Source organism: Camelus ferus, chromosome 3 (assembly GCF_009834535.1).
Source record: "Camelus ferus isolate YT-003-E chromosome 3, BCGSAC_Cfer_1.0, whole genome shotgun sequence".
Classification (NCBI taxonomy): domain Eukaryota; kingdom Metazoa; phylum Chordata; class Mammalia; order Artiodactyla; family Camelidae; genus Camelus; species Camelus ferus.
Genome location: NC_045698.1, coordinates 22,851,087 through 22,874,151, shown reverse-complemented (window position 1 = coordinate 22,874,151; position 23,065 = coordinate 22,851,087). Strand labels below are relative to the sequence as shown.

The 23,065-nt window shown below is 43.6% G+C and overlaps 2 protein-coding genes across 3 annotated transcripts in view; one reads left to right on the top strand and one right to left on the bottom strand.

Moving 5' to 3' along the window:
* Nucleotides 1–19,950, bottom strand: part of NPR3 (natriuretic peptide receptor 3) — a 67,325-nt gene extending 47,375 nt beyond the window's left edge. For both annotated transcript variants that reach the window (XM_032470672.1, XM_032470680.1), the window contains exons 1-2: nt 18,631–19,950; nt 9,168–9,290 (exon numbers count right to left, since the gene is read on the bottom strand). In XM_032470672.1, the coding sequence (XP_032326563.1) occupies nt 9,168–9,290; nt 18,631–19,387 (880 nt within the window). In that variant the 5' untranslated portion in view covers nt 19,388–19,950. The remainder of the gene's footprint in view (nt 1–9,167; nt 9,291–18,630) is intronic.
* Nucleotides 17,583–21,189, top strand: LOC116659893. Its single transcript, XM_032468178.1, has 6 exons — nt 17,583–17,646; nt 17,778–17,971; nt 18,776–19,204; nt 20,071–20,242; nt 20,580–20,771; nt 20,888–21,189. Exons 1-6 carry the CDS (start codon nt 17,583–17,585, stop codon nt 21,061–21,063), a joined length of 1,227 nt encoding a protein of 408 aa, XP_032324069.1. The 3' UTR covers nt 21,064–21,189.
* The last annotated feature ends 1,876 nt before the right edge of the window (nt 21,190–23,065 follow it).

The window sequence follows — 23,065 nt, the reverse complement described above, 5'->3', positions numbered from 1 at the left end:
CCCAGCAGCTGAACGGTCAGGACGCCTCTGGAGTGTGCAGCCAAGCCTGCCTGGGACTCACTCCATCCTTACAGAAAAAGCTCAGTAAAGAGCTGGTGGCTTTGCACAAAGTGAATTTTGGAGAGTGTGTGGAGAAAAGGGAACCCTCCTACACTGGTGGTGGAAATGTGAATTGGTGCAGCTACCATGCAAAACAGTACAGAGATTCCTTAAAACCTAAAAACAGAGTTATCATATGATCCAGCATTCTCACTCCAGGGCACATATCCAGAGAAAACTATAATTCAAAAATATACATGCACCCCAGTGTTCATAGCAGCACAGTTTACAATAGCCAAGACATAGAAGCAACCTAGATGTTCAACGGCAGATGATTAGATAAAGAAAATATATATATATGAATACTACTCTGCCATAAAAAAGAATAAAATAATGCATTTGCAGCATCGTGGATGGACCTAGAGATTATCACACTGAGTAAAGTAAGTCAAACTGAGAAAGACAAATATATGATATCAGAGACTCACAGACAGAGAAAACAAACTTGTATTTACCAAAGGGGAAAGGGAGGGAGGGATAAATTAGGAGTTTGGGATTAGTAGAAATAAACTACTATATATAAAACAGATAAATAAGGTCCTAATGTATAGCACAGGGAACTATATTCAATATCTTTTAATTACCTAAAATGAAAAAGAATGTGTATATACATATATAGATGTATGTATGACTGAATCCTGAATCACTGTGTTGTATGCCAGAAACTAACCCAACATGATAAATCAACTAAACTTCAATTTAAAAAGAAAGAGCTGGTAGCTCTGAAACTTCTATCACAGCTTAAATCAGACAAACATGGATTAACTGAACTACGTGCAAGGTTCTGCGATAGCCACCACAGTGGGCATCATGAACATCTTGAAGAGTCTCCACCTCCTTCAAGAGAGGGATTTAGAGATGGACATGTAAACTGCTGAAGTTATTACAGGGTGACAGTTAGCTTAGTGTGAGGGGCCGGGGGTGGTACAAAGAAGCAGTACAGAGGAAGAGGCAACCAGCTCCAACAAGGGACGTTTCATGCCAGGAGGAGGCATCAGCCTGGCCCTAAATGTGTGAGTATGATTTTAATAAGAGGAGAGGAGGACGGAAACGCTTGCTTGGCAGAGCCTATGGCACGGGCAAAGGTGCAAATGTGTATGACATCCAGTGGGCAGCTGAGAACCTCAGTCTGGAGCACGAGAAAAGACAGAGACAAAGAATGTGTTTGTGGAAGCATCTGTTTAATCATAATCCCAATAATAGCAACCATTTATTAATTGCTTACTGTGTGCCAGGGAACTGTTATAAGATAAATAAGACAGAGCTGAGGACAGAATTCATTAAGGGCTAGATCCATTCTCAATGAGCACAAGATTAAATTTCAGGCCACCAAACAAAACTTGCTGAAGTCCTCCTCCTCCTCCCATGTGAAACCTCCCCAACGCTGCTGAGGCCACAGCTATGCCCGTGCTCAGAGAGCAGGTGAGCTTTGCATCACTGCCACCGACCAGGGCAAACCTCACTGGGTGCTCGGGGCAGACAATGTGGCCTTTGGGAAGGGGCCAAACCCACTTGCCAGGAAGACCCCCAAATTCTCAGAATGTCCAGAACATCTTCAACTCATGGTGGAACCCATTGTTTCCAGGCATGCCATCAATACTTATTAATTCAGTTTTAATTGACTTGAGGTATCAAGAATCAGCAGGAATGATGCTTCTTAAGCAAAAAGGTGAGACTTTCTCAGCTCTGGGTAAGAGTTCTTCCCAGAGGCACAAGAAAGGAAACACTTAACCCTGTATGTAATTAGAAAATACACATAGAACTGGAAATGGCAACTATCTAGTCACTAAAATGGAAGAAATACTTTTTCTAATACTGAAAGAAGTGAAATCCAGTACAATCAATCTGTCTATCACAATCTAAAAGGTAATGAATTTAGAGTTTGTTTTCTAGGAAAAAGAATGGACACAAGAGTGCTTAATTAATTAAAGCCAAGCTGGATAGGTATCTAGTCACAACCATAACCAATACAATGACTTCTTGCTTTTGTAGGCATTCCTTATTGTAACATGTCAATAACATCTCCCATCTGGGGCCATTGGAGGCTAGGAAAGCAGAGGCCAGCTTGGCCTGATGCCCCATCAGTGGGGACAAATTTAATTCAGCAGACAACTGGGTGCCTGTGGAGATTTACGAGCGGAACAGAAGAATGACAAGATCAGACTCATGCCTTGGGAAATAGCAATGGATTAGACTGGGGAGACACTGAGGGTTCACAGCCACAGTAATCCGGGCGAGAGGTTATAAGAGGTTATATGTGGGAAGTCACACCCCACCCAAAAAAGGTTAAACATGGTTCCCAGGGTGGTTAGAATCACAGGAAAGTTTGCTTTTCTTTTCTTTCTGTGTGTTTTTCTGAATTTAGCAAATTTTCAGAAGTGTATTTACTGTTTTATAATCATAAAAAGAGGGAGAGCCCTTGAGAATGAAAGAGGAATCTTAGGACTCTGTGAGTTAGGGAGTGAACGGCAGCCTGGAGGGAGATGCGTCACCGGTGATGCCAAAGAGGAAAGGAAAACGGTCGTCAGAGGAAAGGGCACAGCCAGTGGGAGGAGGAGGGGTGGGGAGGACATGGAAATGATAATGATTTCAGTTAGGGTCACGGTCACTCCAAGGTGACTACTAAAGAACGCCCAAGTGACAGCACCAGGCTGGGGCTGGAAATATTGGTCCGAAGCCAGAAAGAGGAGTGAGGGCTAGAGAGTGTCGGATGTCACATCCATATGTCTTCGAGATAGAACCCAGAGACGGATGGCACTGGATAAGAAAGAGCATGCAGAAAGAGAAGGGCAGAGGAGAACACACTCAGGGAGGCTGTTTTTGGTGGGCAGGAGGCATAAGAGGAGCCAGAGAAGAGCTAACAGAAAGCTGGAAGAATGCTGTGCCACCAAAGCTAAGAAAAACAGGGTTTCCAGGAAGAAATCCAGCACTGAACTCTTGTAGCGGCCACTAGCCCCGTGTGTGACTACTTCAATTTAAATGAATCAAAATTAAATGAAATTAAACTTTCAGCTCCTCAGTCGCACTTGCCAGATTTCATACGTGCAAGAGTCACATGTGGCTGGTGGCTCCCGTGCCGGGCAACACAGGGTAGAAGACTGCCAGCATCACAGCAGGTTCCAGCGGACAGCACCGTGTCAGAGGGTGGAGGGCGGTCTGCGGGAAGGCTGATGGCTCTGGTGATGTGGTCAGTGGTGACTGAGGCTGGCACTCTCAGGGGAGCGCTGGGTACTGATGTCATAGTCTTACAAGGGGCCTGAACAAGGAATTAAGACGAGGAGAAAGAAGTCAGCTAGTGAGAAGAAGTAGGGCAGAGAAGGTGATTCTACGAAGTTGTTTCAGGAATAAGGGAAAGCAAATTTGCTCTTTGTTTCATTTTGTTTTAAGCAACATGGGAGCCCCAAGCTGGCACGTAGAGTGAGAAGGGTACAGGATATTTGTGAAAGAGGAAATAACCTGCTCAGCCCCAAGCCTGTGCTCAGCAATCCTGTGCCCAGGGAGCTGGCATCGAGCAGGGGTACCCGCGTTGGGATAACAATGTCATCCTGCTGCTCTGGTACTTACCAGAGTCCCAGCACATAGTAAGCTGTTGGTAAGCGTGGAATGAATGATGACCTGAGACATCACAGAAGACATCCAAGAGGTGGATGCCTGAGTCCACCTGGGCTGGCTGCAGCACACCGTGGCTCCTGACCTCTTGTGGTTATTTAAGTGGGGAAAAAGCATTGGCCTCCTGGCCTCACCCCACCTTCTCCACATGTCCAGTGTTCCACGCTTGCCTTGAGCTGCCTGGTCCAGCTACTCCCATCAGCAGCACAAACTGAGTGATGTGATTGTGAACCATTGTGCCTCTTTCACTTCATTCTTTAATCCTCAAATGAGGAAGATTTGAGTATGATCCCTATCTAATAGGCGAGCCAACTGAAGTTCAAGGAGATTAATGTGCCCAAAGTCACTTAGTTAATAAACAGAAGCAGGATTTAAATGCAAGCCAGCCTCCAAACACTGGTGCCTTGCCTGCTCCTTGCTCATCTCATCAGCATCTGGGGTGTTCCAAGATTTAAAACTGCAAATGCAGTGGGGGGACAAAAATGTTCAAAACAAAAGTAACAGAGGAAGAAAGATCAGAAGAGGAAGTGCCTCAATATGGTTTAATGACTGTTACTGTTGAAAGACTGTGTGAGAATGCTTTCTCTTCTCATTATCTCAAACTGACTATCACGTGCAAATAGCACTTTAATAGCAAAACATAAATCCAATCCCTCCCCAGTTTTTCTGTCACTTTTCTACGGTTAGCGAGTCAAATAATTTATGAGCATTACCAGCCCTTCCATCCTCACCTGAACTAGTGCCCTCTGAGTTCCCAGCAAGTCAGGAAAGCTCTATGGTAATCTTACAGTCCCAGACAGAATCATCCAAATAACTTTCCACCTAACTTACATCCAAAGAAGATCACGCCAGGCAATGGGAATGCCCGTGGTGCTATTCAAAACTCTACAGGGCGATACATATCATCTTCACTCTAGATTTTTTTTAACCTATCCTTTCAGTCTTAATTTCCATCACTTGAATTTGTATCATAATATATTCAGAACTCCTATAACAATACAATCAGGGCAGATCTGAGAATTTTTTTTGAGTGCTCACCTAGACAATCTATTAATCAGTAAATATGGACACAATGTCAACAAGTTTTTTTAAAAATCCAGGATCAGATAAGTATTATTTAAAATAGAGCCTTTTTCTAGAGCAGATGTAAAGTTTGATGTGAGGAAGCACAGGGAGAGGAAGATGTTGAAGAATTTTTCATGAACATATGCCTGATCCTCCTTAGGGCGCAAAATCTCAGAGAAGTCCCTTTATGAGTGATGGATGCCAGAACCTTGCTCTAGGTCACTCTGCCTGCCACTAGATTCTGCTTCTGCTTCTACTCTAAGGAGGAAAGGTGCTTCCATACACTTTTAAAGTACTATACATAATGGTCAAAGAAAACTAAAACTAATAGTAAATATAACTAACATTTACTAAATACTCATTACATTCCAAGAAGTTTGCTGTGTGTCTCACATACGCCACCTCATTTACTACTCAGCCTGATGCCATGAGATATGTACTATTATTATCATTAGAAGAAACTAGGGCTTGCAGGGGAGGGCAGGATTATGTCAGCTTGCCAAGAGCTAGTATGTGGCTCAGCCTCTCAGGCAGACTGACACCAGAGCTCTGAGCCTAAGCAACCAGGCTGTAAAAGGGAAAAGAAAGAGGATCTAATCAGAAACACCAAGGATACTTTGGAGATTATATCAGAGCACACTGTATAACTCCCTGCAATTAAGTTTCCAAGAAGCAGAAAAACTGAATGAAAAAAAATAAGTTTTAAAAAGTTGTCCCCAAATCACCAACAGTAAGTCATACAGATATAGCTATGTAAACATACACAAATATATATATGACTCCTTATGCATTGATACTATGCATTGAGGACACAGCACCACTTTTGTAGTATTCCTGCCAAAAATGTATAAACTCCATCTTATCATGTGAAAACACCAGATAAATCCAAACTGAGAGACATTCTACAAAATAACAGACTCATCAAAAGTGTTATGTCATGGAGTAGGGGAAGGTATAGCTCATTGGTAGATCGCATGCTTAGCATGCATGAGGCCCTGGGTTTAATCCCCAGTACCTCTATTAAAATAAATAAGTAAATAAATAAACCTAATTACCTCCTCCCCAAAACAAAAACAAAAAAAAAAAAGACAAAACCAAAAAGAAAAAGTGTTATGTCATAAATGATAAGGAAAAACTGAGGAAATACCACATATTGGAGAAGATTAAGAAGACACAAAACCAAATGAACTGGGTCCTGGAAGAGAAAAAGGACCTTAGCTTCAAGGCGGTAAACTTCAAATAAAGACTGTAGTTTAGTTAGTGGTATTGTATCAATGTTAACTTTACTTTTTTTATAATTGTACTATGGTTATTTAAATTGTTAACATTAGAGGAATCTGGGTAAAAGGTATATGTGACCTCTCTATATTATTCTTACAAGTTCTCTGTAAGTCTAAAATTATTTCAAAACAAAATTTAAGTTTTCCAAAAATTACCTCTAAAAAGAAATTAGGTCTAGACACAGAGTTGAGTTATTTCCATCTTTTAAGGAATATTCTTATGGTTTCTAGAGCATAAAAACAATGGACATTGACCTAATTAATCTTATAAAGCTAATATAAACCTGATTTTAAAATCTGCCAATAACCACCTAAAGGCAAGAAAACTGTCCAATCTCACTCATGAACATAGACTCAAAAATCCTAAATAAAATGCTAAAAACTTAATCAGTATCAGCAACATGTGCAAAAAATCATCATGACAAAGTATGCTTAATCCCAAGAATACTATAATGGCTCAATATTAGAAAATTTATTAAAAGTACCAATAAAATATATTTGATAACATTCATCACTCACTTCCAACTTTTAAAGTCACCTTAATAAACTAAAGAATATTCTAATATCTATTTCTGATAAGATATTAGAAATTAAAGTATCACCATTGCTATATAATATTATTCTGGAAGCTATTGCTAATGTAATAAGAGAACAAAAATAAATATAATGTTCAACTATCAAAATGGAAAGAAAATTACAGTTATTATTTGATGATGGTATAAAAACTATTGGAACAGAGGATTTAATATGTGGAATTCTTGTTTCTATATGACAACTAGATTCACAAAATGTAACAGGAAAAGATCATGATCATAATAATAACCAGAAAGCATAAAATATCTAAGAATGAACTCAACAAAAATAGTGCAAAATTCAAATGAAGAAAACTGCAAAACTGCTTATGGACATAAAAAGAAATTCAAATAAAATAATTTAAAAGTTAGATGAGGGGTTGGGGATTTGCAGACACACATTACTATGTATAAAATAGATAAACAACAAAGACCTACTGTATAGCACAGGGACCTATGTTCAATTTCTTATAATAACATATAACAGAAGAGAATCTGAAAAGAAAAAACATATATGTATGTGTATGTATAACTGAATCACTTTTCTGTGCACTTAAAACTAACATTGTAAATTAACTACATTTTAATTAAAATAAATTTTTTAAATTAGATGATGCAGGGTTTACAGGGATGTAGGAAAACAGACTACCTCAAAGAATGAAAAAAAGACAATGTTATACACTGTTGCAAAAGTAAACTGGTAAACTGCTTTAGAGGAAAACCTGGCAATATCTATCAAAAGTTAAATGCATATAACTGTTGACCCAGGAATTCTACTTCTAGAAACTTGTCTTACAGATTATGTATAGATACATGTATGAATGTGTGTACATGCATGCATACACGAGGCAACTCAATATATTATTACTCTTATAGCAAAACCTGGAAACAACATAAATATTGAAAAATAACAGATTGAGCAAAGATTGAATATCAGTATTATAAAATACTACATAGCCATACTATAAATAGAGTGATTATTTTACTGAAAAAATATTTTTGTAAATATATATTTTTTATAATATTATCAATGTACTTTTATCTGTATGGCACAATTAGAGTAACTTATTTTCATCCCTGTATTTTTCTATGTCTCTCAAATTTTCTTTAATATTCATGTATTGTAATGAGCAGGGAAAAGTGATACAAGCTTTATCTGTGGATTAAAGGAATTCCAGTACCTAACATTCGTATTGTACTTGCCCATTTATAATGTGCATTCACATACATTGCCTCCAAATTCTATGCTTGCAGTAGCCAACTTGCAAAACTCAGAATAAATGTTTTTCATTTTCCCTCAGTCTCTACCAGTATCTCAAAGAACTCAATACTATAACCAATAATGTAATTACCTTCTGATCTTGGATCAAGAAGTGAAACTGCCACTCTGCTTATATAAAGAGAAGGGGAAAGCAAGGAGGGGGGAAATTGGGTGTTTCCTTCCAGCCTTAAATATCTAACTTTATCCACTATAGGAAGCACAGGCTACTTTTGCTTCAATAACTTTTCTTTATCCCCATGAGAAGTGTTTTATTATGATTATGCACAATGGTCTATTGCTTAAGTAAGTCAGGATATCAGAGCAGGAAACTGAGGTATATGCTTTAAGGTTTGGATCCCATCTAACGATCTCTCGACAGCAATAATTGGGAAGTGGAGCTCAGCATAAACATGCCGTTTGTGATACACCACACTTATAGTTCCCCTGAAACACAATGTGCAGTATCTGAGAAAATGTTCCATAGCCCTACAGTATTTGCTTCAAAGAGAGCCTTAACCACATTTAGGGGGAAATGTTTTGTACCTGTGATCTTGGTGAATTCCTTAAACACCCTCTCAACATAGGAACCCTGGGAACTTCCCCAGATCCATTTTAAGGAATTAAATGCTTTCAATCATATCTGTTAGTGGCTCTTAAGAGACAGTAATCTGGAAGGAGGAGGGGCTGGGAACAGCGACTTTCAAAACAATTTCACCTCAATTTACAGTAATGGTTATTTTATTTATTTCACGTTGTGGCCCATTACAAACATATATGTAATATGCATAAATACATACACATAAATGTATAGTCATATTGCTAAAATAAGTTTTATGAAACTACACATATGCTGTGTGTGGTACACTTTGACATGTTCTACTCTATTATAGTGACATGTTTGAGTATATTCCAGTCTACTAAAAATTCTGCCCAAATCTCACTAAAATTATCCCAACAGTCCGTCATCGTGGCAACCTGCAGTTGGAAACGCACTGAAGAGGGGTCTTTAGGGCCTGGATTTATGATCATTTGGAGAGCTAGAGTGAGCTATGCTCTCCCAGACAAGTCCCTTGGCATCGCAGGAAGTGGTCTCTTTTTGCTCTGAGTTCTCAAGGAAGAAAACTTGAGAATTTATGAGAAGTGGGAGTGTTCAGAATCACAAATGTCTGAAATCCTATCTATGGACATCAGATCTATTGCGATGACTCAAGTTATTGGCCCCATCTCACAATCCATTTTGGAGACCCCGGCAGCGCGAGTGGACGCGGGAGGCAGAGTTACCGTAGGAAGAGCTGTTGAAGAGCTCGATGTTGAAGAAGGCGTAGTCCCCGCTGGTCATCCCGTGCCTGTGCGCTGCCAGCATGATGCCGCGGATGGTGTCGCTGCTGGCACACATGATCACCACTGCGGGGGGAGGAAGGAAACACACGTGAACCGCCCCTTCTCGGTGGACAGCGCCGCGCTCAAGGCGTCTGACAAGGCATAGGGCACTCACAAAGTCCTAACGCATCTCCTCACGAATTGCTTATGAATTACAAAAGGAAGTCATTACATTACAAAGGGAAGTCACTAGGACTTTATAGTGGAGAAAGCTAGTGGTCGCCACTGTGACCAAGGCGTTGAAACCAACATCACCCACCGTAGAACAGACTCACCAGCCTCCCGGTGTACACAACCGGGGCCCCAAACGACAAAACGGACAACCTGAATCTAATCAGAAGGAAGCAGCCGCAAACCCAGCTCGAGGGAGCGTGTATTGAAGACTTGGCTTGTGCTCTTTGAAGTGGGCACTTGCATGCAAAACAAAGGTGGCCCAGGGAAATGTTCTAGACTAAAAGAGACTTAGAGAAACGGAAAGCCTAGTGCAGTGTGTGATCCTGGACTGGATCCTGGACCTTAAAAAAAAACAGTAATAAAAGTTTTTCTATAAAAGGTATTATTGAGATCACTGGAGAAATTTGAATCAGGTCTGTAAATTAGATAGTAGTAATGCATTTGTGTTAAAAATTCTTGCTTTTCGTAATTCTACTGTGATTATATGAACGTCCTTGTTCTTAGGAAACACACACTTCAGTTTTGAGGGGTAAAAGAGCACGATGGCTGTACTTGCTCTCAAATAGTTCATAGAAAGATAGTAATATTTGTGCGTTTCTACATACATGTGTATATATTTGGAAGGGAGGAAGGGGAGGGAACAGGAGGGGAGAGGGGAAGGGAAAGATTTGAAATGACAGAGTGTATGTGGCAGAATGTTAACAACTGGTGAAAATCTGGGTGAAGGTTATACTGAGATGCTTTATACTTTCTTACATCTTTTCCAAAAGCATAAAATTATTTCAAAATGAATTTTTAAAAATACATCAAATAAATCACCAGATTTGCTCAATATAAGACAGTAAGACATGTTATCTGCTTTCTATACTTAATAGCATGGTAAACACATTTTCCTGAAAAAGCAAACTAAATGGCTTTAGGGAGAACATTCATTTGGCAAATCATAGGATGCAGTGAGTAGTATAGGCATTCTGCTGTTTGAATGCAGAAACCTTTCTCTTAAGCTGTCTCAACATATACCAGACATAGTTACCAAGATTTCAGATCCCTCCCCACATGCTCTCAGTTTGTATCCACACAGTCCGAGTTGAGAAGCTTTAAGCAGCTCCAGAATATTGTTGCCTGCCCCATAAGAGCTACAACAGACTAGGGTGAAGTGGGGACCTGGCCATTATCCAGTGATTTTTGACCATTGTTGATGGCCCTTGGCCCCCATGACAGGGTCCGTGGTGTTTGCACACGTGGAGGAGAGGAGAGGCTTGGAGAGACCTGGGTACCATGACCTCGTTATCACCACGTGTGCCAGCCCTGCAAGATGAGTATGTTCTTTGTAAAAGCATGAGTACTGAAAGATGGAGAACAAACTTTAAGCTGTGCCAAAGCTGCCTTGGCATCCTGCATGGAGGGTCAGGCGCTTGTTGACATTTCATTTACTGCACAGGTTAGTTCAGAGTGTTGGATCGTGACTCTGACATTTCTTGCAACAAAAGGGCTAGGGGTCCAGGCTCAAAGCTCTGGAGAACAAATTTTTAAAACAATACAAAACTCCTACAGATTTATAACTGCCGGAGTAGGTGTTGTTTGTGCCTGGCAATATAGTTATATATTTGGGATAAATAGTCAAATTCCAAGATGTCTCAGGAAGGAAGCTTTTGAAGAAACTCCTCATTATTCCTTATGACCTAGACGCTTGTTTTAGTGCTGATTTGATTATAGTCCCTTAAATGACAAAAGAGCCAAAGTGTCCCACAAAACAGCCAGTAAGGGGCTGAGGCTGGACAAGTTTGAAGAGTGTGGATTCCCAGGGTGGGCATCTCCAGGAGGCTCCAGGAAGCTCCGGCTGATGGTCACCGGCAGTCTGCATCATGTTTTGATCAGCAGCTCATAGTCCAGAGTCTGGCTCTAAACCCCCAGACAGAGAACATGATTTTGTCAGCACACAAGGAGTAGAGTCATTGCTTGGGGGCAGAATCCCAACAAGCTAACTCAGATACTTTTAGTAATCTGAAATGATGATTAATTTCAATGAGGACCAAAATGATCACAAACACGTTTGTGTTGACCCATACCTGGGTGTGCTAACTGAGGAGGCAAGTTATAAGCAGTAGCATGTTAGTGAGGACAAAATCAGAATCAGTGAGGTCAGCTGGAGGATTCAGGCATCCAAAGGCATCAGGCCTCGATAACCCTAAGCACCCGTCTCTAAGAGCTACACCTGGCCCAGGCCTGAACAGGCTGTGTCCTCAGACTGGAGCACAAGCTTCCCCAAGTCTTGGATGGCCTGTGCCCAATGCTGGCCTCTCTGTCACTTCTTTTCTATTTTTACAGTCCTGGCCCATCTCCTCTCTTTCCCCATCACCACCAAGACCAACCCCTTCTGATGGACACATTCTTTCTTGAAATGAAATTTCTTTATTGAAATTCTGCTTGAACTCAGCAAGAGTGACCCAGAGCAGCATTGCACCTATCTGAGCAGACTTGAATTATTTTAGATCTCAACCATTTCATTTTGACAATGTAGTTCAACTCTCAGAAGGAAATCCTAGGGGGTAGGGTATAGCTCAAGTGGTAGAGTGCATGCCTAGCATCCACAAAGTCCTAGGTTCAATCCTCAGTACCTCCATCAAAAATAAAAATATAAAACCCAATTGCCTCCCCCCACAAATTTTTTTTTAAAAAATTTTTTAAACAATCAAAAGGAGATCCTAACTTCCAACTCCATGGGCAAGATAAAACCCAATTGCCTCCCCCCACAAAATAATAAACAAACAAACAATCAAAAGGAAATCCTAACTTCCAACTCCATGGGCGAGATATGGTTTTTCTTACATAAAACAAACCCATAATGCACATGATAGTCCAGTTTAAGTTGGAGCAAGCACTTAAAAACTTCAATAAAAATAAATAAATTAAAAAAAAAAAAAAAAGACACCGGCTGAGCATTTGGAATGCAGAGTCCTTCTAGATCTGCAGGATGTCCCCTAATCTCTTATGGCTTTTTCATTCATGCCTAATTCAACAGCAAGTATTTTTAGCAGCTGGCCTTTATACAATCTATTAGTAGGTTTAAAATAGTTTTTACTAAAATAGCTTTCTCTTCTTACTCACATTTCATCGGTTTACATAATAACTAATTAAATGACACACTTATGATAATAAGTACAACTGGCATCAGCAGATTCCGGGAGCAGTGTGGGAAGCGTGCTGGCAGGCTCAGGAGCAGTGCGCTAGCTGCCAGATCCGCCAACAGCCAGTCAAGTTCATAGAGAAAAGGAGACATCAGCTAGTCCTGCGAGCTGCTTGAGTGGAGGTCAATTAAGAGAATTTCTGCTGTATTCAAGTATATTTAAATATAGGAATACCAACTTTTTTGGTCAAATTGTTAAACTTCTAAAAGAGGAAATGATGGTGTGATTCCAAGTTTCTGGATAGACTTTTCATCATTCTGCTCTATTTTTAACTCCTTGCCAGAGAACTTGTGATGTTCCATGTCATCTTCCACTATCTCATTCCCACAATGTCTTCTGTAAGCGGCTTCTAACTATTGCAACATGTTCCTGCAATCACTCTAAGAATGACAGAGAGAAGTGCAAAGGGGTAGCTAGAGAAATCAATTTGGAGACCCTAAAACAGTCCAGGGAGCATGCCTGAGTCAGGGGCTATCCTTTCCCCAGTTTCAGGTTTCCATCTGACACCAGCTGTAGTAGGAGGACACCCCTCATCTCCCCACGTGCCTTCACTGATCCCTCTCCCCCAACCCCTGAAGGAAAAGGAGGGGCTTGTCTGATGGTGAGTCTAGAAGAGAAAACTGGGCATACCGGACTCGCCCCCTTTCTTCTTTCCTCTTTGGGGTGTATCTGCTGGCAGAGAGCATACATAGGGGCAACTTTTGCCATGTGGTAAAGGGCCTGTCCTGGAGGTGGGTCTACAGTGGATGGCCCCAACTAATTCTGGGGGAAGTAACAGCAAGCAGGGCCTTTTGGCAACAGATCTAAATCCACATTCTCCAGTAGGTTTTTATCAATAATAAAAATGATATTTTCATATTCTCTGTCTGACTCCTATGTCCATCTTCCATTTAATTCCAAACTCAGAAGGGAAAGAGATATTTCTTCATGGAAGTAAAGCAAGAGATGGCATGTGCTGCACATTGAAAATATGACAGCAGAAATATAAAACTAAAATTCAGTAGTAACTTTAGGAGTAGCTAAATAAGAGGAACTTTTTTTAAAAAGACAGGTGATAAATAGGAGAAAAGGTATGTGAAAAGCAGAGCCTCAAACCAGGAAGTCTAACATTAAAAAAAAAAAAAAAATTCTAGAAGGAACAGAGAAAATTAGGGGATATTTAAGAAAATTTCCCAGAATAAAAAGACATGAGTTTCTGAACTGAAGAGGCTTATCCTTCAGTACCTTAAGCGTATAAGTCAAAATACTGGCACAAAAGTACATCATAATGAAATGCTAAAGCATTGGGAGCAAGAGGGGATTCTAAAGACTTCCAGAGGAGGGAAAAATAGGAGATAATAGTAGGTCAAGAATCCAAATCAATTCAGGCTTCCTAAGAGCAACATTGGAATGTAAATGACAATTCTTCAAATTCTGAGGAAAAATTATTTTCACCCTAGAATTCTATAATTATGTATAAGAGTAGGATGAAGAAATTTTCAATCATGAAAGGTCTCGATCTCTAGCTCTCATCCATCCTTTCTCAGAAAGCTCCTGGAGAATGTGCTCCACCAAAACAAGAGCAAGAGCATAAATCAAGAAAGAGGAGCACATAGGGATCTAGCCAGAGCGAGAGAGATGATGAAGTTGCAGGAGGATGTTGAAGAATCCAGAGTGTTAACTATGTAGCATGCTTAGAAAATAACCAAACTGGAGCAACTCAGGAGGCTTAAAATAGAGAACTGATAAATGACTTAGTTATAAATTCATAGGCAACTAAGCAAAGACAAAAACAGACTATTTTTTTTAACCCCAAGGAAAACAAGTAGGGCAATAAAGAAATATCATTGTAGTAGCCTATATGACTCAGCTACAAATTGCATTTAGATAATGATAATAATACAGACACTGAATACCCAGCTAACCAAAAAATTTGACACAATGATATTGGAAGGGTGACTGAAATGAAAGGTTAAATGTGTAGTTAACTATCAGTAGAAGACAACTAACTCACTATCTTCCTCAGGGACGTCAAGAAGTAAGACCAAAAGCCAAAAAAATCAAAAGTAACATTATTTATATGTATGAAGTCAAGTATCTACAGAAACAGCTACAAGAGTTGAAAATACCTGCTTCTGGGAAGTGGGAAATGGGGAGCAGGAGATAGGAAACAGATGTGTGCATAGCTCAGTGGTAGAGTGCTTGCCTAGCATGCATGTGGTTCTGGCCTCACTCCCCAGTACCGCCATCAATAAATGAAAAATAAATAAATAAACAAACAAACAAACCTAACTATCCCCCTAAAAAGATGTGTGATGTTCTGACTTTTTAAACTATGTAGCTGCATAACTTCCACAAAAATAAAGTCTATTTTTAAAAAGGGGGGGGGGATTTTTCTCTGGCTGTTTCTACTTTACATAGCAATGGGTTTCATTTGCAAAATAGAGCTTGCACTTTTATTTTTGTTGTTCACAATGCTCCAGCTATTCCAAAGGCTTTCAGAATTTCTCCACTGCAGCCTGCAATGCTTCAGTTTTCCCCTGCTGTGTATTAGTTACTTTACACTTATCATGGGTTCTTTGTTTAAAAACTCTGCTGATCAACCACTGGCTCATTTACCCTAACTTAATTCTAAAAATAAGTTACTCTCATACTGATTAAATACTGTTATCTCTACCATTGTTATGCAGGCCCTGATTAATGACATATTAATAACTAAACAGATAAAACTGCAGTTTTTCATACAAAAAATGTGTGTACAATACTTCTAGTTCTGCATCTCATGAGATATATAGACAAAACAACTGCGGACTTTTATTGCTTGAAAAAATATTTATTTTTAAACTTGCAGTTTTGAAAATAAATTTATCATTGAGCATAGGATATTGAGGGCAGTAGATGAATTTTTAAAAATAATATATGCTCAGGTATGTGTATTACAGTGATATTATATGTTGGCTAAAGACATGAGAGAAAAAATATTTAAGTATTGACTTGGATAGTAAATCTCTAAAAAAAATGAGTAAAATTCCTCAGTTTTTCATTTGATAGTACATACATAACCAAAAGAAATTTTAGTCATATTATTACTAGCGATGATGGCATCATCAGTTTTTACTCTTTAAGAGATTCAAACACTTGTGATCTGATTTTAAAGATGAACTTGAGTCCAAAAACAGTGCTAAAAATGTTATCTCCAAAAGTGGGGGGGAAACTCTCTAGTTCATATGATGCTTAATATGAAATTTTCAAAGGCAAAAAATAGGGTCAGTTCCATTTTACACTTGAGTGAGCAGAAATCATAATCACCAAACAGCAGTCTGAAGAGGCCTGGCTCCCATGCGACCTCAGTTTCAGAGAGGAGGAAATTCAGCCTCAGAGAAGGTGATTGAGTGACCTGGGCGGCCCCACAGCCGCTGAGCGCAGGCGCCAGATTCCGAGCCTCCGCTCTCCTCCCGGGGTTCTCTCCCCATGGCATGGTTTCACCTTCGGGTAAAGGTGATTATTATCATATATATATATATATACAGTTGTTATAATTATAACAACTATAACAAAACCTCAGTTTACTGAATACTCAGTCAGTGTCCAGCACTGTTTCAGGGCATTCCTATACGTTAGCTCTGTTGATCTTCTCAGCATCTCCAAGATGGGGGTACCCCGACTATCCCCACTTTACTTGAGAAGCCTGAGTTACAGAGGTTCATAAGGAACCCAAGCTCCCTAGCCAAAGAATGTCTGAGCCAGGACAAGAGCTCTGAAAATTCAAACCCCAATGAACCCCTACACTGAGCCCCTGTTTAACCCATGAGCCGCTTATGCTGAAACAACAGTGGTTAGCAAAACTAAAAGATCCCCAGTGAGCTTTGTCATAAAGCAACTGCTTCTCCAGAGAGTCAGATATTTCAGGGGAGGGAAGAGGGCTCAGGGGAGAAACTATTTTGTTCTATATTTCTGAGCATCTGCCAAGTAGCTGTTGGAAATACACTTCAGAGTGAGAATGGTAGCCTTGTCACCTGTAAAACATACAGGTCAGCCGAGCAAACTTTCACCACTAAATTCAAACTTGGAAGAAGAAGAAAAAAAAAAAAAAACAGCAAGGAGGCTTGGGAGCAACTACCAGGCTTTGGAATTAAAAAAAAAAAAAAGCAGCAGCCGCAGACTGTAACCCAAGCTCTCTGAAGATCCCGGGCCCACAAGGGCCCTGACGGCCTACCCTTTGGCCTCAGCCACACCTTTGTGAGGCTGAGAGGGCCCCCATGGCCGGGATCTGGGCTGACCTCGGGCATGAATCCCCGGCCACGTGCGCAGGGGTCATGCGGAAATGCGCAGAAGGCATTTAGACTTTCAAGGCAATGGCAGCACAGACGCGTTGGCAGACTGTGGATCTCGCCGGTAGGGGGACACACCCCCATTCCCAAGTCTCCAACTCCTAGCTCTGGGCTCTCGAGAGCCAGAGCCGAGAGCTGAAGAATCAAGCCCGGGGACTAGAGCTGCCCGAACTCTGCAGGGGTCTGGGAGTGGGAGAGGAGTAGATGTGGGTTTCTCGGCCGGGAGTAGCGAATCCGCAGCCGTTGGGTACAAGTGCCCTTTTTCATAATCAGCAAGGCCGGCGCCCCGCCTGCTTGGCTGGCAGGAATTCCGCGCAGACAGCCTGGAGTTCGAACGCTCAAAACTTGGCCGTGCATCCCCACTGTCAATACCTCCCGCCTCTTCTCTCTAAAGAGTGCGTTCACTCCGAGTCCGAGGCGACCAAACTGAGGAGGGTGGCCGCAGCGCCATCCTACATGGCGCCTTTGCCCACTCTCACCTGTTCCTGAGGCCCCCAGCCTCGGGTTGAGCTATCTCCCACGGCCAGCGCCCAGGTGCCCAGTCGCAACAGGCCCTGGGCTAGCCCCAAGCCTGCCTCGGCCCGTCCCCCTGCGTGGGGTCTTGGGGAGCTTTGCAGAAATTGCACCACTAGCAATCCAGGCGCATGCGCGCCAAGCCAGAGCACAGGCGGGGTTCCCTGAGCGTCACCCACCCCAAACCTGACATTGGTAAGGAGGGAGCCGCGCTATGCTGGGATCTCTGCCCTCTTTCCCACAGGTCTACTCGGCAGGAAAATGAGCCAGGGGGCTTCGGTGACTATGTATCCGTGACCACCCGCTTCTCCTCCCGTTCCCTGTAGCCATAGCCACTATCCTCAGCCTTGAGCTCTTTGGCCAATTTGGTGGTTTTTCAAACCCCGAAAGACCTGCTGAGAAAATTTGGTTGGGGAACACGTGGAAGGGAGTTTCAGCACCCGCTTCTCCAGCGCGCACGCTCCCGCGAAACCTAGGTACCGGCGCTTTAGAGACGGTGATGCGGAACGCGCCAGGGGAAGTGAGTGTCGCCTAAATCCAGACACTGCGAGGCATTTTTGGTGGAAACCACAGAAGCCTGTTTATAAGGGGCTGGTGGGACCATGGAAGGAATGAGAAGGGCGATACAATGAGTCTTTAAAAGAAAGCTGGATCTGTAGGAGCAGCCCAGGAAACCCGGAGGCCGGAGCTGACCATGTGGCAGCACGCCGTCTGCAGAGCGTCGACATAGGCTCCCCAACTAAGAGGGGACGCACGTCGGAGAAGGACCCAGTAACAAGTTCTTTCAGCCTTGTGACGCTTTCAGACCCTGACTGAAGCAGGGCACCTGTAGTGCGCCCCTAACCGCAAGCCCGGTGCTGGAGACAGGGGAACGAGAAGGGAAAAAACCAGATTTGACAGCACCTGCTGGACCAGGGCAGTAGCGACCTGAGGACTCACATGCCCCTCCCCCAGGCTCCACCACCTCCCTGGGACCCTCTACGTACAACCCAACAAAGTCATGGGCGATGGTCAAAGCCACACGGTGCACACCCAGGTAAGTCCCCGCGCGCTCGCCTTCCCCGGGTCCTCAGTGCTGCAGGGGGTGGTGGGATCCGCAGAGGAGCGGACCCGCGCATAGGGAGAGCCGCCGAGCGCTACTGGATTAGGACCCGGAGCCCAGGGCGCACTCCTGCTCACCTCGCTCACTGGCCTGGATGTAGCGCACGATGTCGTCCAGATCCAAGTCTTTGGTCTCATCGAAATTGTAGGCGGACGTGTGCAAGCCCTCCTCCTGGAAGACCTCATGGACCCCCTCTAGGGTGAAGTAGCAGTTCCGCTCTAGCTTGTCGTCGCTGTAGACCAGCACCGCGCGACTCCACTGGTGGTGGCGGAAGAGGGCGAGCATCATCTCGCCCATCTTAGCGTACGCGGGCGCCACGCGCGTGAGGTGCGAGTACTCTGTGTCCTTATGCTGGAAGCCGGCGGCCAGAGCCCCTGCCGACAGCATGGGCAGGTCCCAGTGCGACGCAAGCCGGGCCACCGGCGCCGCCGCGTACTCGCACACTGGCCCCAGGATGAGATCGGGCTTGGCGCCCCGCGCCGCCGCCACGCGGTCCACCAGGCTGAAGAGTGCGCGGTTGCCGCAGTCCGAGTCTTCATAGGCCACCTGGAAGCGAGTGCCGGGTGGCAGAAGCCGACGCCCGGTCCCGTTGCCCTCCACGCTTCGCAGCGCATATTCGATGGCCGGCCGCACCCGGGCCAGGGAGAACAGGTAGGAGTCGTCTTGGGGCAATAGCACCAACACCTCGATCTTCTGTGGCGGCAGCGCCTCTCTCTCCTGGCGTCCGCCGCCCGGGCCCGCGCCCCCGCCGCCGCCGCCACCGGTGCAGCCGGCCAGCAACGCCCAGCCGAGCAGGACGCACGCGGAGAAAGTGAGCGCCAGCAGGGACGGCATCGTGCGGCAGGAAAGCGCCTGCCCTCGCTGCGGACTCGCCCTCTGCCCCCCACCCACCCTTCCTCTTCCCTCCCCACTCTCCTCTCCGAAGTCCCTGCGCCCCCTTGGGCGCCCTAAGAAAATAGAATACCCCCTTCACTAACTCGCCAAAAGATAGAAAGGAAGAGTCCTTCTTTGCAATGCCACTCGCTTAAAAAAAAGAAAAAGAAAAAGTTCGCCGGGTGTAAACCTGTACGCCTATAATATATTTATATATATATATATATATATTTTATAATATATATATTCGCCTCCCTTTATATATACTATTTTGCTTAGAGGTGGCTTCTTATTTGGGCGTTGCTAAGGTTGCTTTTGAAAGCGTATTTGTAAAAGAAGAAAAAGTTAGACTTGTCCAAGTGCTTGTAATTGACGGTGCATCTCCCTCGCGTTTGATCTCATTGATTCGCGCCGGTTTCTGGATCCATAACCCGCGTTTAAATAGCGTGGCAGCGGCGGAGCGTGTTACCACACAAGGCGCGCCGAGGCCGGGCTTGTATTTCCAGCGGGTGGGAAGGGTGGGGGTGGGGAGTGGTGGGGGCTGGGCTGGGGGAGCCTCTCATTAACATTCTTACATCAGGGCTCCTCCCCGCACCCCTACTCTTCCCACCCCTCCCCTGTTCCTAACTCCCACTCCCCGCCAGCCCTTTTCCTTAAAGCCGCAGTCGCCCACGTCTGCACGGGCGGGAGCCCCACCGCGCCACACCGCCACCGTGGTCCCCGTCTCTCCCTGGCCCCGCACGCGGCAGCTCTCTCTCTCTATAGCTCCTGGCTTTGAAAATGGAAATGCGTTTGAAAGTAAAGAAATGCGCGCAGGTATACACAAACGGCGGAGAAAAAAACAATACAGGATTAGAGGAAGGGGGTGGTCCTAGAAATTGGTGGTTTCGTTGCAAAAAAACAAAAACAAAAACAAAAACAAAAAAAAACCTAGGTCTTGCTGGCTCTCACCTCTTTCTCACTCCGGCCACATTCCCTCCTGACGCGCCAGCTTGGGGCGGGCACTCGACCTTCCCGGTCCCCTGGCGCAAGGTCAGTGAACAGGGACCAAGGTCCGGGTGCAGACAGCTCGGTCGGGGACCTTGAACGCCCAGCTAGCCCGGGCGTCCTCGCACCCCTGCCTCCCCCGCCCCGCGCGGTCCTCCTCTCCCAGGGCCCCGCGAGTTCGCGCTGGAGCCGCTGTACGGCCAGGAATCCAGTGTCCCCGTGCACCGACACCTCCACAGGCGAGAGCAGAAAAGCGAAACTTGTTGCTCTCAAAGGCGAGAGAACAGTTCTTCTGAAGGTGTTAGAAAGCTTGAAGAGCATCTCCAAGGCGTCCTCTGGGCTTTGTTTGCTAAACCAGGTAACTAAATAAAGAGACCTTCCTCCTAAAGCGTTACGCGGAAGGTCCCCTGGGTGCAGGCGCGTCCTCCTCTCCAAATTGTGAGCTCAGAAATCCAACCGCTTCTGCTCCCCCAGCGCGCGAGACCCTGTGCTCCGGGTTCTGCAAGGCCGAGAAAGGTCTTGCATCCGAGAGCCAGTCTTGCCACGGGTCACGGCCACAACAGCGGTGGAGACGAGGATGGAAACGGCCATGGAGAAGTCCGTGGCCCGAGAGCCTCGGCAGAGTCTGCCGCGCTGCAGGGAAGGTCTGAATGGAACTTAATCCTCTGAAAGTGGTAACACACCGAGGTCATTTGCAATGTGAACGTGCTACATTGGACGGGAGAATTCTGACACTTAAGCCCCGCAATTTAAAATAAATTGAAAATGTTTTAAAATAGTCTTTCATTTGACTAGGCAACCGTGTCCACAAATTTATGTTAGTCTTAGACCAACGCCCTCTTTCGGCAGGAACTTGCAGCCGACTTGTATCCCCGATGACACCTCCTCAGACGCTGAGTTTGCTTTTTGTTTGTTTTTTTTTTTTTTTTTCTTTTGTTTTGTTTGACGCTGAGGCCCCAAAGAGCAATCGCTCTCATTTGTGACGTTGAAAAGGCAAATTGGGGTTTTCCGGAGATGTTAGCAAGTTTGGCCATCAGCGCTCATCGTCGTCAACAGCACCCTCCTTATCGCTCTTTCTGGCACCATAAATGTAATTATGAGTAACGTTTCGTGTTCCAGGGCGTTTAGAGTTCAGATTATGCACTATGATCCCTGAATCTTCAGGTAGGGCCTTCTAACTGCTACGAAAACTTTCATTTGTGTTATTAGCAATGCTAACCAGTAGCAAAAGAGGCATCTATAGAATTAAATTTCACAAAGAGTGTAGTCGATGCACACACTGGAAATTGAGATTTAGAGCTTCACAGCGGTTAAATCCTGAAATCCTAGGAAGAAGGAAGGGAGGGGAAGTAGGAAGGAAGGAAGGAAGAAAAGAAAGGAGGAAGGAAGAGGAAAAAAGGAAGGAGAGAGAGAGAAACAACAGGCTAAGTCCTAAGTTCCAAGAGTCTTAATGGATTTGGAAACTGGTTGCCAGGAGACTGGACGGAATCAGGGTTTACTATTACTGCTCGCTATGCCCTGTGTCTGGGGAATACTGGCCAACGGCGATATGATTCTGCACACTGCGTAGCGTGGGCTTAGTCGGAAAGTCTGGGGTTTCAGTGGCACCGGGTGTGAACGCCTCTCCCCTTCCAGGCGCTGCCCAGCCGCGCCAGAGGTCACAGGCAGGGCAGTGCCTTTACGTTTGAGTAGTGCAGCCTCTCGGTGACCTTTGGATAAGAGGTCTCAACTTCCACTCTGTCACTCAAGAGCACTGATGTAGCTGTGGAAGGGAAGAGCCCCCAAACTAGACGGAAAAACTAGAAAAGTCAGTGTTTCCTCTCTTAATGATGCTCAAAGCACCCCTTACATTTTTCCATTGAGCAGAAATTAGGATTTTTTTTTATTGAGGTATAATTGACATATTACATTAGTTTCAGGGATATAACATAATGATTTGATATTTGTATATATTGTGAAATAATCACCACAGCAAGTCTAGTTGACACACAAAAATTTTTTTATTGTGATGAGAACTTTAAGATCTGATCTTAGCACTTTCAAATATGCAATACAGTATTATTAACTAAGGTCACTATGCTCTACATTACACACCCATGACTTACTCACTTTTTAGAAATGGGGATTTTTAAAGAAAGTTTTTCAAATGAAAATAGGCACAAGATTATAAGAAGACCCACCAAGTACTATATGTATTTGGATTTAACATCACAAGTTTATTCACTTTCCATCAAATTAGATTTTTCCCAGGCAGCTGAAAATGTGTGCAGATATCATGAAAATCATAGAGTTCTCCAGCACTAGGGCTGGAAAAATTTTAGAAGTCACCTAGCCTGAGACCCTTCACTCTCTAGGTGAAGAATCTAGGCCAAAGAATATAAATGGCGTACTTAAACACCTCTTCATCCCCTAAGGATATTTGTAAATAGAACTGGATTAATGTACCACCCATTTATTACACCATACAAAAGAGGGTTGGGAACAAAGATAAATTTCATTAAGGAGTAACATTCTTTATATCAAAATTTTATTTTATATGTAGCTAACTTTTGAAAGTATGCAGCATAGAAAGTTACTCGTAGATTATAATATAATTTTTGCAGCATCATAATCATAAAGATGAATCAAACCAAGAAACAGCTCATCCCTTGG